Genomic DNA, 17345 nt, shown 5'->3' on the forward strand with positions numbered 1-17345 from the left:
AATGGATGAGTGTACCCCTTCCTCCACAGCCTCTCCAGCAAAGGCTATCCTTGGTGTTTTTGACTTTAGCCATTCTGACAGGTGTAAGATGATATCTCAAAGTTGTTTTGATTTGCATTTCCCTGATTGCTAAGGAGATTGAGCACGACCTTAAGTGTCTTTTGGCCATTTGAACTTCTTCTGTTGAGAATTCTCTGTTCAGTTCAGTGCCCCATTTTTTAATTGGGTTAATTAGCCTTTTAAAGTCTAGTTTCTTGAGTTCTCTATATATTTTGGAGATCAGACCTTTGTCTGTTGTGGGGTTGGTGAAGATCTTCTCCCAGTCAGTAGGTTGCCTTTGTGTCTTAGTGACAGTGTCCTTTGCTTTACAGAAGCTTCTCAGTTTTAGTAGGTCCCATTTATTCAATGTTGCCCTTAATGTCTGTGCTTCTGGGGTTATACCTAAGAAGCGATCACCTGTGCCCATCCGTTGTAGTGTATTTCCCACTTTCTCTTCTATCAGGTTCAGTGTTTTCGGGCTGATATTGAGGTCTTTAATCCATTTGGACTTGAGTTTTGTGCACGGTGATAGATATGGGTCTATTTTCATTCTTCTACAGGTTGACATCCAGTTGTGCCAGCACCATTTGTTGAAGATGCTTTCTTTCTTCCATTGTATACTTTTAGCTCCTTTATCGAAAATGAGGTGTTCATAGGTTTGTGGGATTAAATCCGGATCTTCTATACGATTCCATTGGTCGACTTCTCTGTTTTTATGCCAGTACCACCCTGTTTTCATTACTGTAGCTCTGTAATAGAGTTTGAAGTCAGGGATGGTAATGCCTCCAGACAATCCTTTATTGTATAGGATTGTTTTGGCTATCCTGGGTTTTTTGTTTTTCCATATAAAGTTGATTATTGTCCTCTCCAGATCTGTGAAGAATTTTAATGGGATCTTGATGGGGATTGCATTGAATCTATAAATTGCCTTTGGTAGAATTGCCATTTTTACTATGTTGATCCTCCCATTCCAAGAGCAAGGGATGTCCATCCATTTTTTGGTATCCTCCTCAATTTCTTTTTTCAATGCCTTAAAGTTCTTGTCAAATAAACTCCTCACAGGTCCTTCACACCTCCCTCCCTGGCCAACTTTATGTTCACCCCCTCTCTTTTAAAAATAAGTTAAAATAGAACAAAACAAAAACAGTAAGAAAAAATGCCAAAATAAAACAAAAACCGCACAAAGCAAATAGTTTAGCTGTTAAAGACTTGACTCATAACCAAAATTAAATAGAGAAACTAATTGCCAGTTCTCTTCAACATCCGGGTCTTCTCTTTGGCGTTATTGAACTACTGAAGAAGTGTATTTAGGAATGAGGAAGATCTCCTTGCCAGGTTTCTTTGTTGGCGGATTTTCTCTATTCTCATTTAAGAAGGAAATTCTTTTTTCCTTCCCACTGAATTGGTTTTCTCTATATCATCACTCACACTCGAAGTGGAATGAGCCTATTGTTATTTCAGATATTCATGCCACAAAGTTTGTTATTAAAAGTTTATAGTCATGTGATTTCCTAGAACTAATTTATCCAAGATTCGTTCTTTAAAAATATCCCAGTTAAATACCTTTGCAAACATTTCATGTACTTGCATCCAGATGACTAAAACATCTTGCCAAGATCTTCTACCATTTGAGAGTTTTTTCTTAAAAGGAGGCAGTTTTGCTGGCGCCCCTCTGAAAAGACAGGCACTTAGGGGTCGCAGCTAGTAACATGGCTGCCTGTGCAGTTTAGCAGTTGTGTGGATAGCACATCGGAGTCATTGTATGCAGTTGGACATTAGGAGGTGGTGTGCAGAGGTTCCAATTTTCTGGTTTTCTTCCATGTTCCTCAGTGTCATTCAATAATACCTCCACGAGGATGTCTCCATTTTATTACAGAAACAGTGTCATCAACACAGCCTTGATATCTGCTCCCCTGCTAGGAAATCTAACTCACCCATGTTCCCACTCATCTGTGGGAAGAATTGCCCTGTGGTTGTTTCATCGTCTGAAAGTGGCAGATAAATGACAGATTTGACCTAGATATCTGTGCGGTACAACCTCCAGGGATGCTTTAAAGTTTCCTTAAGTAACATTTCACACTTCGGAAACCAGGCATTTTGAGCCTGCTATCCATTGAGGATTTTTTCTTTTCTTTTTTTTTCCCCCCATTTTTACTTTGTATTGTCTTTATATTGTTGTTACAAGAAAAATATAAAATCAACCCTATAGTATTGAAAAAAAACACACAAGTTTTACCTTGAGATCTCGTAATAGATTATAAATGAATCATTAGATAACCTCTGGCTTCTTGAGGCTGCAGCAACACAGTATTTAGTTTGCAAAGTATATTTTGGCCACTTCTTTGCTTTCTACATTTCTCTTCCAGAAGTCATTACCTGTCAAACAGATCGTTGTTATTTATAGGCATATAGTTTTTTTTTTCTTTCCTTTTTTCTAACTCTAGCACTGTTTGGAATTTCTTCACTGACAAATGGGTTAAAGGTAGCTCAGAACAAATTGTTAATTATCTCATTAGGAAGTTTTTCTAAGCTATTACAATTTTTAGTAAACTAAAGTTTGGAAAAGGTCGCCTAGATAACAATGTGTAAATGATTTTATACATTTAAAAATCCCCACTGTCCGGCATCAGCCGTGACATCTGTATGACAAGTACACTCATCCGCGGTCCATAAAGATGCCCTGCTCCTTCTTCCTCTGTCGGTTGCCTGGCAGTGGGAAGTTGTTCCCTCTCTCTTCACATTCTCTAAAGCATTTAATGTTCATGATTTGACCTCATATTTCCATTTTAACTTACTTTCATTTCTAGAGTTTCCTTGGGTAAATCAATCAAATTATGTATTTCTTTGTAAAGACCTCTATTAACATTTGGTGGCATCCTTTGGAAGACTTGAGTACCATTTCTCTGCCATATTTTCTTTTTTTCATACGTTATTTCTTTCCTTCTGTTTGAACTTCTTTAGCTATTGTTAGCTATTTAAACTATTGTTAGCCATTGAAGCCTCCATGAGGACCTGCAGGAGGGCTCACCAGGTAAAATAATTGCGCCCAAGTCTAAGGACCTGAGTTCAGTTCCTGGGAATCATACAATAGAAGGATAGAATCAACTCCAGCAAGTTTTGCTCTTACCTGCACACATATGCCCACAGGCATACACATAAGTAAATAATAGTAAATAAATAATAAACAGTTTAAACCATGTGTAAATTTCAAACATCGTAGCATTGTCCTCTATAAATCTTTGCTCTATTTTTCTCCAGCTGAATGACAGCTGGATTGTAGTGTCTCAGGAAGTCTATAGGAAGATGAGTTTCAGGAAGATAAGTTGAATAAAGGGAGGCAAATTTGGAAAGGGTGGTAACAAATGAGGCTTTATGAACTATTGTGTAGTAATATTTAGCTTCAGTAGAAGTGATAAAAATACATTCCAAAAAAATGTAAAAAAAATAGATGTCAGAGTTTGGTAATTGTGATTGATTGGACATGGGATTCAATCATTCAAAATATTTCTATAGCAATAACTCTAAGAAAGCTGGTAAGGGAAATAGATGAATGATCTAACATCTATATGGGAAGACATCATTAATCATATTATCACATTTCATGATACTTTAGATCATTATCTAAATTCCAATGTATTATTACATAGTGCTTTGGAGAGTGTCAGCACTATAGAAGTGGTAGAACCTGCGAGAATGGAGCTGATGAATGAGCAATTAAAATTCTCCCCAGCTGGCTGCATTTGTGGACCATGTTCACACAGTAAGGATCAAGGTCCCAGAGAAAAGTCACAGCAGAAAGAAGTTTCAGTAGAGTGTAATCTATGCTGAACAATGAAGGATTAACTATAAATGCAAAGATCATTCAGAGTTGTGAAATAGTGGTAGGAGCATATTGACACTATTATATATGTAGGGAGAATTCATGTTTCGTTTCTCGGAAGGAGATTGAGGGAGGGGTGCTCCCTGAGTGGGGTGGAAGGGTACTCCCTGCAGGGGATGGTTTAGTATATTCTTCTCCTAACCTGTTATTTTCTGGTGTGAATTTCTGCACCTAACTGGAGTTTCTATAGTACGTTCACTTAGACTTGGTGTTTATATGCCAAAATGTTGGACGTGAATGGGATGACATTTATTTTGGGTTGTGATTTCAAAGTATTTGGTTCCGTTGATTCTAAGGTAATGCAGATCAGCATGTGGCAGACATATGTAGCAGAAGCTACTTCATGGTACCCAAAAAGCAAAGATCAAAAAAGTACTGAATGCCAGATTTAACCTTTAAAATATCCTAGTCTCATACATGCAGAGGGCCTAGGTTGGTTCCATGTAGGCTCCCTAATTGTTCATCAGAGTCTATTTGTTCCTATGAGTTCAGGTCAGCCGGCTCTGTGGGTTCCTCCCTCATGACCTTGACCCGCATAGCTCCAACAGTCCTTCCTCCCTTTCTTCAGGGGACTCTCTGAGCTGGGTCCAGTGATTAGCTGTGGATCTCTGCATCTGCTTCTACCAGTTGCTGAGTAAAGGCTCGCTGCATGTGTGTGACAGCTGTGTCGCTTGGTCTGTTTGTAAGGCTCCTAACAGTGAAACCAGGGCCTGTCCCTGGTGTTTAGTTGGCTTTTGGGAACCTGTCCTCCATTCAGGTTTACCTAACCCAGCCTTTATGCAGGGGGAGGAGCTTGCTCCTACCTCAGCTTGACTGCTCTGCTTTGTTCAAGCCCTTGGGAGGCCTGTGCTTTTCTGAATGTAGGTGGAGGAGGAGGGGTTGGGAAGGGCATGGATGGGAGTTGGCGGGTGGAAAGGCTGATACTCAGACCTTCTTAGATGTGAGAATGTGTTTTTATACCTCATATTTCTTAATTCTTGAGAACTCTGAATACTTTTTTCTTTTCCTTCCTTCCTTCCTTTCTTTTTTTTTTTATGTGTGTTGGGGGGTTTCTACTTCTCATGATCTCACCTTTGTTATTTTATTCTGTCTGATCAGAATTTTGTGTTTCCACTTAGCAATTTGGTGAAAGTTAAGTTTTCTAAAAGTCAGGATCAAATTTCACCATGTTTATAAAATGCTTCTCCAGACCCAGGGATTCACAGCTAAGTACTGACAGAGTTCCAGGAGTCCAGTCGAAGAGAGGGAGGGGGGATTATATAAGCAAAGGGGTTAAGATCATGATGGGGAAATGCACAGAGACAGCTGATCCAGCTAATTGAAGCTCACTGACTCTAGACTGATAGCTAAGGAATCGGCATGGGACCGAATTAGGCCCTCTGAATGTGGGTGACAGTTCTGTGGGATGGGCAGTCTGCTGGGCCACTGGCAGTGGGACCAGGATTTATTTCCAGCATATGAACTAGAATTTTGGAGCCCATTCCCTATGATGGAATACCTTGTTCAGCAGTGATATAGGATGGAGAGGCTTTGTCCTGCCTCAACTTGCCAGACTATGTAGGCTTCCCAGGTGAGAACTTATGATTTTGGGGAGTGGATGAGGGGTTGAGTGGGGGAAAGGTGAGGTGAGGAAGCAGGAGTAGGGAAGGGAGGGAACACTATGATTGCTCTGTAAAATGGAAAAAATCTTTTAAATAAAAAATTAAAATTATTTCTCAACACTTTAAGGACTGCATCATCTTACTTGTGTGTTCTGAAGTTTGAATTCACTTCTGACCTTAAATTACCGGGTTTTTAAGTGTATAATGAGTCTAAAGTTTCTTTCTGACAACAGAGCACACCAAGTATTTCATTCTTTTACTCTTAGTAAATCTTTGACGTCATCCTACCAAATAGTTCTACACAGAATGAAGGTTGAGAGAAAGTGCTTAGAGTCTTGATTTTTTTAAAGCAAAATTAAAATCTGTGCGTGCATGCCGACTGCCAGCCTCAGATGCACCTTTCCTCGTCTGCTGCTGGTTTTCAGGGACATGGTTTTTCCCAGTTCAGGCTAGCCTTAAACCTCCCATCTCAACCTTCCAGATTTGGGGATTAAAGCTATGAATGCCCATGCCTGGCATTTGTCATTAGAGAATGACAAAAAAAATATGCAACTCAGTATGAGATCAAAGTTCACATCATCAGACCATTGAAAATGAAGTTAATTAATAAATCTACAGGCTCCCTTTGGTATGTTTTGTTCTCTCTGTACTCCAGCTGTATTTTGAGATGGTTCTGTGACAGTTCCTGTTCTGACCAGCAGATGCCTGCAAACACCGTGGAATCATTGTGAGCCTACCAAGTCACAGCCTGTGATTCTGGGTTTAAGAAGTGGATATTGTTGGTCTCTTAGTGTTATTTTTATTCGGTGCTCTGCCTTTTAAATCCAGGCGACTAGAAAATTGAAAAGGTCATTTCTCTTGAAAGCGTAGGACACTTCACAGTTTTCTTTTGCAGCATTGAAAATCAGTGTATTTGTTTATCTTTTCAAAATTTCCCATAGAAATCATGAAAGAAAAACAATTGTGAATCCTGAGCCATTCTTTAAGATCTTCAGAATTTCATGTTCATCTCTCTTACCCTTTTTTCTAACTAATACAGGAGATGTACTCAAAAGGAATAATTCCCCTCACTGCAATATCCACAGTACGGGCTCAAGGAGACAACAAATTTGAAATTGTTACAACACAAAGAACTTTTGTTTTTCGAGTAGAAAAAGAAGGTAAGATTATTTTCCATTTCCTGCCCCCTTCCTCTCCTTCCTCCTCTTTCTTCTTAGAATCAGGCTGTGTAACTAACTCTGTGTGGCCCAGAACTCACTGTTCAGTCCACAGGAGGCGTGGCCTTGAACTCCGAGTCCTCTGACCTTACTTCCCTAAGTCCTGAGAAATCATGCATGCACTGTCCTACCTGTGTCTAAGATAATTACGTTATTGCTATCAACATACCTAGAGCCCTTCATTTCTCACAAATCATGTTAATAAATCAGGTAAAGAAAAATATAAGGCCACTTTTAACTCTATTGCTTGCAAATAATTTATATTTAAAAAAAGGTTTTTGAATATACAGTATTAAAGCCTAAGTAAATTAACAAGTTAATTCCTTGTGTGGTTGCTATTACATATAAGGATCTATTTTCTTTTTTTTTCAGGAACTATTAACTATGGGATATTTCTTTAAGCTGTATATACAAAACAATGAAAATTGGATACAATATTCTCTCACAGAGATCATTTTAATGTGTAATTTTGATAATGCAAAATAGGTATTTAATGCTTAAAAGCAAAGGTCCTAATTATAACTAAGTTGATTTTAGGGAACTTTACACAAGGAGGTTCTTAGCTAAATGAACTGGTGTGGTAATCTTTAGGTTATAGACTTTGTAGTGGCTGTACTCATTGAGTTCTTTTCGTGGGAATCTTCTTTTCAGTGGGACTCCCGGTGGAAAGGTGACAGGTGGGGCAGAGAGACGGTGCAGCAGAGAAAGATGCTTGCTGCTGAGTGAGATAACATGAGTTTATCCCTGGGAGCCACACCGTGAAAGGAGAGAATTGATTCCTGCAAGGTGCCTTCAGACTACCATACAAACAAAACACATGCACTTCCACTCCTAAGTACCTGTATTTGCGAGCAGGCTCTTTTGTGCACACGCACATGCATGCACACGCACGCACACACGCACGCGCGCACGCACACACACACACACACAGAGGCATAAATGTGAACACAAAATAGAAATGTTTCTGTTCTTTCTGTATTGGGTCTCACAGTGTACAGTAGCGTATTCTCTGAATTTGATAGTACAGTGGGGAGAGGTCAGAGAAATGCGAGTGTTGTGCTCTGTTTGATTCTAATGATGTGCCATGGCTATAACCTTCGATAGGTTAAGATAATACAGGGAAGGCCCGATACTTAGTTAAATAATAAGAAATTTACTCTACTTTAGGAGCATGTTGGGATAGGTTTATAATTGAGCTGATTTTTTAAAGAAGTGTTTACTAAGTGTGCCCTATTTCAATAATAATTGCACATAGAGCGTACGTAATACTCTGTATAGACCAGGCATTTTTGCCAGATTCGGCATTGTAACAACAGTTTGCATGACTGTAGTTCTACTGTACAGACAGGGACGGCTACCTGCGGGTAGAAGCTACGGTAATGCTCAGTACTGTGGCACCCTTGCCCTTTAAACGGCTCTGCTCCCGGAGCATGTGCTAGCCGTGGCATAAAGAGTGTTCAATAAATATGTATTCTAGGAAGTTCTCATTATTACTGAAGGTAATCATGAGTGAGTATACCCAGCTACCTGTCAGCGAGCAGTGTTTTTCAGACTCTGATTACTGATGATTTATGAAATCAAACTAGAAGCTTATGTTGCTGCTGAAAACAAAACACCACACTAGGCCTTCCCAAATAGCAGAAAAAAACACCAAAGAGCAGGGCTTAGTGGATAGATCCACACTGTATAACAAATCTATGTAGATGCTGCGTATGACCAATATAGAAAATAGTTCATATTTCTGCTGCTAGATATATACATATTTATTAATTTTTAAATACATTTTAACTTAATTTTATCACAACACTTTCTCCCTCTGTTTCTTCTTTCTAGACCATCCCAAATGCTCATTCTCAAACTTCTTTCATGTTATCCCCTTGATATCTTATTCTTCCCCAAATATTATTGTTAGACACACACACACACACACACACACACACACATACCCTCAAAAATATATAAATACAACCTGTTGTTTATGTGTATATGGTTTTAGGGATAGCAACTTTAAATTGGATTAACCAGTTAGAATGCTCATCCCTGGAAGAAGCTAACATTGTTTCTCATCAGTCAGGGGTGTGGGCCTGTGAGAATTTTCGGCTTTCCATATAACATATCTATTGGTGGTGCTATTGTTCAGATCTTCTTTATGCAGACAATTCTAGGAGAGACAGCATCAGAGCAACAGACTTCGGGTATTATGGCTCTTAAAAAATCTTCCCTACCCCCTCATTCACCATGTTACCTACGGCATAGATAGATGCAGGCTGTTATGTAGATGTATCTATTATAGGTGGACTTTTCATCACCCATTGATCCATTGAGCCTAGATGAGGATTTTGTAATGGTCTGGTCTCCATTTACTGTACAGAAGAGCTGCTTATCATCAGAAGGGTGGTAACTACACTTATGGATGAGTATAAGGATAAAATTTAGTGTATAGTGAGGAATCATGTCGGTCTAACAAAGTGACTGTAGTAGAATCTAAGACCCCTGACCTCACTAGCCCCAGAAAGCTGACTACCTTTCTAATAACAAGCATTAGTCCCTCCTGTGAGTGGACATTAAGTCTGATTAGACTGCCATTGGTCACCGTCAACATGTGACTGCCGTTTACTGTATCTTTATGGATATTTTACCACTTTTATCATTGTTGTGATTCATAGATGTCACATCTTAGTAGAATTAGTAGTTTCTTTCCTCCCTTGGAAGCTTGCATAGTATTTTATGGTGCTATGGAAATTGTACTGCAGGACGGTGACTCCCAAAATTATAGACTATGGCTGTTGCCTTTGGTTAACTCTCACAGGTTGAAAGTAGGCTCAGGTTGCTGAAGCCATTGGACACTTAGGACACAGGACTCAGATTATTTTAGTTGACTTGGTATTTACAAGAAAATAACACTGGATTAAAGACTCATGTGCTCAAGTCATGAGCTAATACTGTTTCCTTTCTTTATTATATATCATCTAATCTGTTCCCGAATTCTGTCACTTTGTCACTTTGACTTTGAAATTAAGACTAGATGCTGACTGGTTCTTAATCCCCACAGTGGGATTAAGTGGATTGTTAGTTCAAAGCAATCACTTTCATCTTGATTAGTCACTTTACTGATTCACTACAAGTATGTCTTCAGTCCTGTCAGAAAAACCATTCAGTATGGAAGTCTGATCATATAATCTCATTCCTAAGGTCCCGTTGTCTTCTTTTCTTACTGAGATAGGCATAGGGTGTATGATGTACGAAAGCCCTTTTGACCCTTGATCTGGTATTGGTCTTCTTTCATTCCTTCCTTCCATGCCTTCTTCCCTCCTTTGCTACATTTTAACAACAAGGGACTCTTGGACTGAATCTACAAGTCTCAGTTTCTTTGGGGCTACAGCATTCATATCCTGCAATGTTCTAGCCACCTTCCTGCTTGCTCCATTACTTTTTTCCGTTAGGCTTTGTTGACCAGTCCCTTTTCTGAGGCTTTTTCTAGTAGCCTATGGAAAGTAACTCTTCTCTGGCCCCTCATCCTCTGCTTTAGGCTGTGTAGTGTAGTCTAGTAAATGTCTGTGCTTTTATGGCCTTTTTCCTTTCAGTGGAGTTTAATCTCTGTGAGAGAATGGTCCTGCTCCTTATACTCAGAATAAGCCCGTAGCATAGCAGCTAATATTCGTACAGGTAGTGGTTATCAGTTTGACAACACTTCTGGTTCTCACATTGATGGCTGGTTACACTGAAGGGTCTTTCTTTAGGTCAGATCATATTAAAAGTAAAGTTCCTGGCTGAGTTTGATGGGTGCTTAAAATTCTAGCACTCAGGAGGCAGAAACAGGTGACTTCTATAAGTCGGAGGTCAGCCTAGGCTACAGAGTGAAGGATTTGTCTAGAGAGAGAAAGAGAAAGAGACAGAGACAGAGACAGACAAACAAAACAAACCTCACAGTGAAGGTTGAGTTACAGTTGGTGATTATGTTTATGGTAGTTTTGCTTGCCCTGTGTCACATTCTCTGCTATCCTTTGTAACTAATGAATCACCTATGCTAAATTTTGAACTCAAAAAATATGATGTTTGTGTTGACAATTTGAACATTTCTGAATCTTTGGTGTTTTTCAAAACCACAAAAATTAATTTAAGATTCATTGAAGAGATTGCTATTTTGTCTACATTATAGCAAAACCACTTTGTTTTTTGTTCTTCTGACCTATAATTTTTCCCCAACTTGGATTATCATCCATGGAGAGAAGCCATAATAGGGAATGTTCCAGAAAAAATGGTGCTTAATAAACTGCTACCATTGATATACAATCAGATATTTTTATTCTTAGAAGGACTCAACATGGTAATCTGCCCTCTTAGTCACTAGAGGTATAGACTCCTTATACCCAGGGGATTTCTGAATCTGTGTACAGTATCAAGTAACATATATACTACATTCTTTTCTATACATATATACATATGATAAAGTTTTATTCTTAAATTAGAGACAGTAAAAGAGGACCAGCAATAGCTTATGATAAGGCAGAAAGTTATGGCAACATTTTTAGCAAAAGTTATACTAATGTGATCATTCTATTAAAAAATATTTGAGTATACTTTTAGCTTTTTCACTGGAAGCACTACACAGATCTCCTTGGGCATCTTGCAGATTGTCATGTATCACTGTGACCACACTACAACACCACCACTAAGCAGTATAAAAGCTTATGTAATACAGGTACTGCATAGTCATGATGCTTTACTTGATAACTGAGATGACTACTTCATGCCTAGTGAAGACCACCTCACACAGAGTGACTTATATACACTGGAGTAGGGGATGCCTCATGTCTTGAATCAGAAGAGAGTGGAATGACTGAAGGCTTAACACACAACTAAGAATAACATGTAATTTTGCAGTGGCTACCTCGTATAGAAGAAAGCATTGCAAGTCTCTTATCCCCCTTTTGCATCTTAAATTTTTTTTATCATTTTTCTGAAATGTTTTCTGAGCCTTATGAAATTGAGGACTGTTCCATATTAAAGAATAATTGCCTGGTACTGTAAACCCCATGCAATCCCCATGGCTGGGAAGGTCATAGACCCTTACTACTGTTGTATAGTTAAAATAGCCTTGGCACTAAACTGTAGTCCACATATTTATGTGGTATATCTGTAGAAACTATAGTAGTGTATGGATCTTCAATCTGCTTGTTTAGAATAATGACAGATCAGTTCTCAGCCCCAAACAGGACATTCATTTCTTATTCTTTGTTTTTTCCTCGTACTATCAGAAAATTCAGAAGCTAATAATCCTAGGGATTGATCCATTTTGTTCAGTACTATTCTAATATAAACACACAAAAAGTGAAGTTGCCAATTTCAAATTAATTACTGAGATATATGCTACCTATGGTCTAAATGCCACAAAGCTTTGGTATATGTCATTACATTATATTTATATTTGAACCTTTTTATGAATATTCAGCAAAGCAACCATCCCTTACATTACTTGGTAGGACTATCAACTTCAGAAGTTGAGTGTAAGTTGTGATAATTTAGAAATTAAGATTTCTTTTGAAGTAATTGCGCATCATGAATTAAACAGGAGTGTACCTCATAAAGGAGACTTATTGTAATCCATGGTAAAGTTGTGGATTCTCTGATAGGCAGTCTTATGAGAAAAGAAGTCCTAGATTCCACAGTTTAGCTCTGGTTTCCCTTTGTATGAAAAATTTTGCCACTTGAGATTCCATTTTTTTAAATTTTGTCTTGATAATCTCTCCCCTGTTTGATTTGGGAGTCATTGTTATTCTTGTAGATAATATTTGATTCCTGTGTTTTTATCGTGTTCTTCCTCATTGTGCATTTGACACTTATCCACTTCTATGGATCTTTTCCTGTTGAGGTTGTCTCTGCTCACATGTTCTTGCTGCTCTGCTCATCTATCCCAGTGTCCTGATTATGGGCGGTGATTTTGAGATGGATTGTCCTGCCATCTTTCATGGTCGTTTTATAACGTAAACTTCCTCTTATTCTGGGCTGTTTATTTTGGGGTTAGCATCCGTGAATCAGCTATGTCTTACTCCCTTTAATACACTGACATTTGAATGTTCATATATTTTACTTTTATTGTACACTTGATATCTCTCTTCTTATTCCTGAATTCCACACTCCCAGATTTGCCTGCCAGTCATAAACACAGGATTCTCAACCCTGTCTTCTCCTTTCTAATCATCTTGAATTGCTTTTCCTTTGTTCCTGTAATTCAAAGCAGGAAGTGGATATTTTCTGTCTATATTTCTCATAATTTCCTTGTAACTTCAAAACTATCAATATGTTCCTCTTAGTTAAGTCTCTAAACCAATGTTGGTTCCTGATGCTTTTTTCTTATGTTGTCCTTGCTCAGACTTCTGTTCTGACCTTCAGGCTTCAGTTTGGTTTTTCACATTGTCCCTCATTCTCAAGACCTGTCTATCACGTGCTCCCCCTTTCTATGGTACCAAATGCAGTTGTGTAGGAGTTGAAATAATTTTTGGCATAATTTTAGCACTACCTTCCTTAGTGACCTTCAGCAAATCACTTACTTCAGTTGAATGGACTCATATATTACTTGATACAATTTGTATGACATTTATTCTAGTCTGGGCCCCATTATCTGTTCAAATCTAACTTGACTTATTGTCTTGATTGCTCTTTGGAGATTATACCACATTTCTGTTCCCAAGTAAGTATGTGGTACCTGATTGAAGGTCACTTGGCTTGTACGGGGTAGTATAGTATCAAGTTTTACTTTGTCTTGAAAGTTTTAAAGCCTTGAGTACTTCCCTATTTCGACCTTCCAATGAGTACTGAAGCTGCTTTTTTCTGTACACCTTGGCTTCTTACTGTGGCTCTGACCAAGTAACCTGACAGGGAAAAGGTGTTACTTTGGTTCATGGTTTCAGAGAGCTCAGTACATGGCCACTTTGCCTCAGGTTCTTGAGACAAGCTGGCCAGAGGAGTATGGGAAATAGAAAGTTTCTTCACCTACTTATAGAGAAAAAGCAGAAAGGAATAAAAACACATTTCAGTGGGTATAGCCTTCAACAGAAATATTTTTTGTATTGCTACTTCTTCCTGTTCTGACCTTCTATTCATGTTCCATAACTTCCCAAATTAGTAACACCAATGAAGGGAGGTAAGGTCACAAACTCAAAACAGAACTCTAATTGAAATATTTCATTGCAAAATTATGGCAAAGAGAAAACCCAATATCCTAAATCATTTAAAAATGTTTCTCAGACATAAATAAGGTCATAGGTCTCCTGGAGTTTTTTTTTTCTAAAATGCTGAGCCTTCTTTGGAGTTGGAAATGAAGCCTGAGATGTGGTATTTCTTGAATGATACTAGAAGCTGCTCGTTTTACTGGCTCCAGAGCATCTACGAAATCTCTTCTATTAAATTTGAGCTCTTGACTCCACTGACAGTGGAATTTAGGCAGTGGTTGTGGTAAAAAAAAATTGTATGTTACTGGCTTTAAAGCAAGAGGCTCTCATGTTAATGTTTCTATGTTTATATGCCTTTTACATTTTCTCCTTTAATTTCAGAAGAGAGAAATGATTGGATCAGCATATTATTAAGTGCACTGAAGTCACCATCCGTTACTGCACAGTTGCAAGCAGGCATGGCACCTGAGAAATGTGGATATCTTGAGTTGAGAGGCTACAAAGCCAAAATTTTTACTGTATTGAAGGGAAACAGTGTGTGGCTGTGCAAAAATGAGCAGGTGAGCTTTGTAACATTAATTGTAAATTACTATTCTTTGATAGTAGCAATTGTGTTTAGCTTTTAAGAGCTGCTTGGGTTTTTATTTATAATCTTGCTGTTACTTTAGGTAAACCACTAACAATAACAGAAAATCTGGCTGAAGGCTTTGTTTCAGGAAAGTATTTCCATCAGACCTGAGGCTGCATGCCTCCTTTTTAGTGGGCCGAGGAAGCAGCATCATTGAAAAAAATTGTTAGAATGTATACCTTATTTGCAGTAAATATAGCCATCAGAGAATAATTGAGAATAAATACAGACACTGTTGAATGGGACTAATTCCACATTTTTGTGATAGTAAATTAGATGATAATGAGAAACAGGTGTATTGGTTACTTTTCTGTTGATGTAAAAAGGAAACCTATGGGAGGAAAAAATTGATTTATGTAGAATAAATAAGAAGCCATCATGGCAGGAAGGCTTACCAGTGAGAATGGGAATCTGAGAGCACACATCTTGAACCATAACCCTGAGCCCAAGTCAGAGAGTGGATTAAAAGTGACAAGGATGAAATCTCTCTAACACAGCTGCAATGACATGCTTTTTCCAGAAATGCCACACCTGTCACGCTTCCCCCAAGCAGTGCTGCTACCTGAAGACCTAGTATCCAAAAATCTGAGCCTATGGGGGACATGTCTCATTGAAATCACCACACTAGGTCTTATTGTCTTTATTTTTCTTTGAACAGATGTTCTGTTTGTCATGAAACTGTTTTGGTAGTAGAAACCCATTAAAGAGAGGTGGGTATAGAGATATTTAGGTATACATATATTTGCCACCATATAGACAAGCACACACACATCTGCTTCTATACACATGTCACATATACACAGTATATGAGCTTTAACTGTTAGATGATTAAATTTGGTTAATAGGAAAAACTAGAGATAGTTTAAATATTTTTGTGGAGACTTGTAGATAAAGAGTTTTTTGATGTTGTACAAGCTTTATATTTGATTTTGTAGTATAGACTTCCGTTTCTCTATTATTTTAGACTTTTATGTGTAAAAGAAAATCTTCCTCCTTAGGTGCTTAATTCTTATTTGAAGATGAAAGCGTGTATTGTGAATGTCTAATCTAAGGTGAATTCATTTTACAGTGGACTGTGATAAGGTATAGACAAGGCCTCTTTTCTTATTAAAAACAGTCATCAACTCAAAAAAAGCAGTAGTTATTAGCTGATACTTCAGCTCTTAGCAAGCTATTCTCAAACTTCAGTAGGAGTGTATTCATTATTGGGGGGTACCTTAGGCAATTAGTTGTGGAAGGAATCATTGACTGACATGGGCAAATTACTGATGTGCATATTTAGCATACTCTTAAAAAGAGTAACATATAACTTAACAGTATATATGAACTAGATGTAAATATTGTTTCTGAAGTCTCTGAAGTTAGTTGACTAAAACTTTTCTCATTGGAATTCAGGATAAGCATTCATAATTTGCATGTATCTGTTTTGAAGTTACTCTGCCAAAATGAGGAATTCATTTTTTTTTACTTGCACAGACCGAATACAATTCCTCTTATTCGTTTCATTGCTCACATTAGCTAGATTATCTGAGTTTGTGTTGTTTTCTAGAAATAATTTTTTTTTGAGTTTTATTAACCCTTTGGGAGAAAGAAGCTTTTTGTATGAAATCATTTTAAATCTGTTATATTTGAAAGCAAAATCTAATATGCTTGCCATGGATGGAGTGCCAAGTTCTATGCTAATTAATTTATAAATACTCATTTTTAATCTTTCCTATAATTACAGGATTCTGTCATCTGTGCATTAAAGATGAGTAAAATGAGGTCTCCATAGTTTGTGCAGGGCTAGCAGTTTGATCATGCCAAGCTTAATTTGAAGCTAGAATTTCTAGCACTAAGCTTGTCTTCTTACTAAAGACTTGGTTTAAATCTTTTCTGAGATCCTATCTCTCAGAAACAGGCACAAATTAGTTTTGTGACTAATTTCATTGCCCAAAGGTTTCAGGACATAGGCTCAGTGAATGTTCTGTCAGATTGTGCACTCTCAAAGAGATATGCTTATCTAGCAAGGCTGTTTTATCTGCAAGGGTGAGATGCCAGGCAAGAGCAGCTACAGGTAATAAGCTCAGTGCTTTTACTGCCTGCTTATTTGTTTGCTTTGCCTTTTTGAGACAGGATTTCTTGTAGCCGATGACCTTGAACTCTTGGTCCTCTTGCCTTTACCTCCCAAGTGTGCCATTATGTTGTCCCTATCTTGTATTCCATGGTTAGGCATTATGGAGAGGTCCAAAACATGGGGCATCAAATGAATTAGAGAACTGGAAACACTTCTATTTACACAAGTAATGTAGTAAGGAGGCCGTTTGTTGGTTTCCGGCTGCTCAGCCCCAAAATAATCACACTGTATTAATTAAAACATTGCTTGGTCCATTAGCTCTAGCTTCTTATTGGCTAACTCTTACATCCTAGTTTAACACATTTCTATTAATCTGTGTATCATTATGTCACTGTGGCTTACGAGCTAACATTCCTAAATCTGTCTCCAGCAGGGTTTTTCTTTGACTGTACCCTTCTTTCTCCCAGCATTCACTTTAATTTTTCCTGCCTACCTTTATTTCCTTCGCAGGACCAAGACAGTTTCTTTATTAACCAATGATATTCACAGCACACAGATAGAAATCCCACATCAAAGTAATAATTAAATTATTTAAAAACAAATCAGTAAATCTGGAATACACTTCATCTTTAGATAAGTACTTATATTTTTATTGTTTGTTTAGTCAGTTTTTTTCTCCTAAACATTGAAGATCTTATACTTTACCTTTAAAGATATTTTTTAGGGTGTGTTGTGGAAGATGTGGTATTTGC

At 37.9% G+C, this 17345-nt stretch overlaps 1 protein-coding gene across 2 annotated transcripts in view; it reads left to right on the forward strand.

Annotated features, from left to right (window-relative positions):
- The window catches only part of Arap2 (ArfGAP with RhoGAP domain, ankyrin repeat and PH domain 2), a 152675-nt gene that overhangs the window by 37352 nt on the left and 97978 nt on the right, over positions 1 to 17345 (forward strand). For both annotated transcript variants that reach the window (XM_075943488.1, XM_075943489.1), the window contains exons 7-8: positions 6560 to 6680; positions 14291 to 14469. In XM_075943488.1, coding sequence (XP_075799603.1) covers positions 6560 to 6680; positions 14291 to 14469 — 300 coding nt within the window. The remainder of the gene's footprint in view (positions 1 to 6559; positions 6681 to 14290; positions 14470 to 17345) is intronic.

The sequence above is a fragment of the Microtus pennsylvanicus genome, chromosome 12 (assembly GCF_037038515.1).
Source record: "Microtus pennsylvanicus isolate mMicPen1 chromosome 12, mMicPen1.hap1, whole genome shotgun sequence".
Classification (NCBI taxonomy): domain Eukaryota; kingdom Metazoa; phylum Chordata; class Mammalia; order Rodentia; family Cricetidae; genus Microtus; species Microtus pennsylvanicus.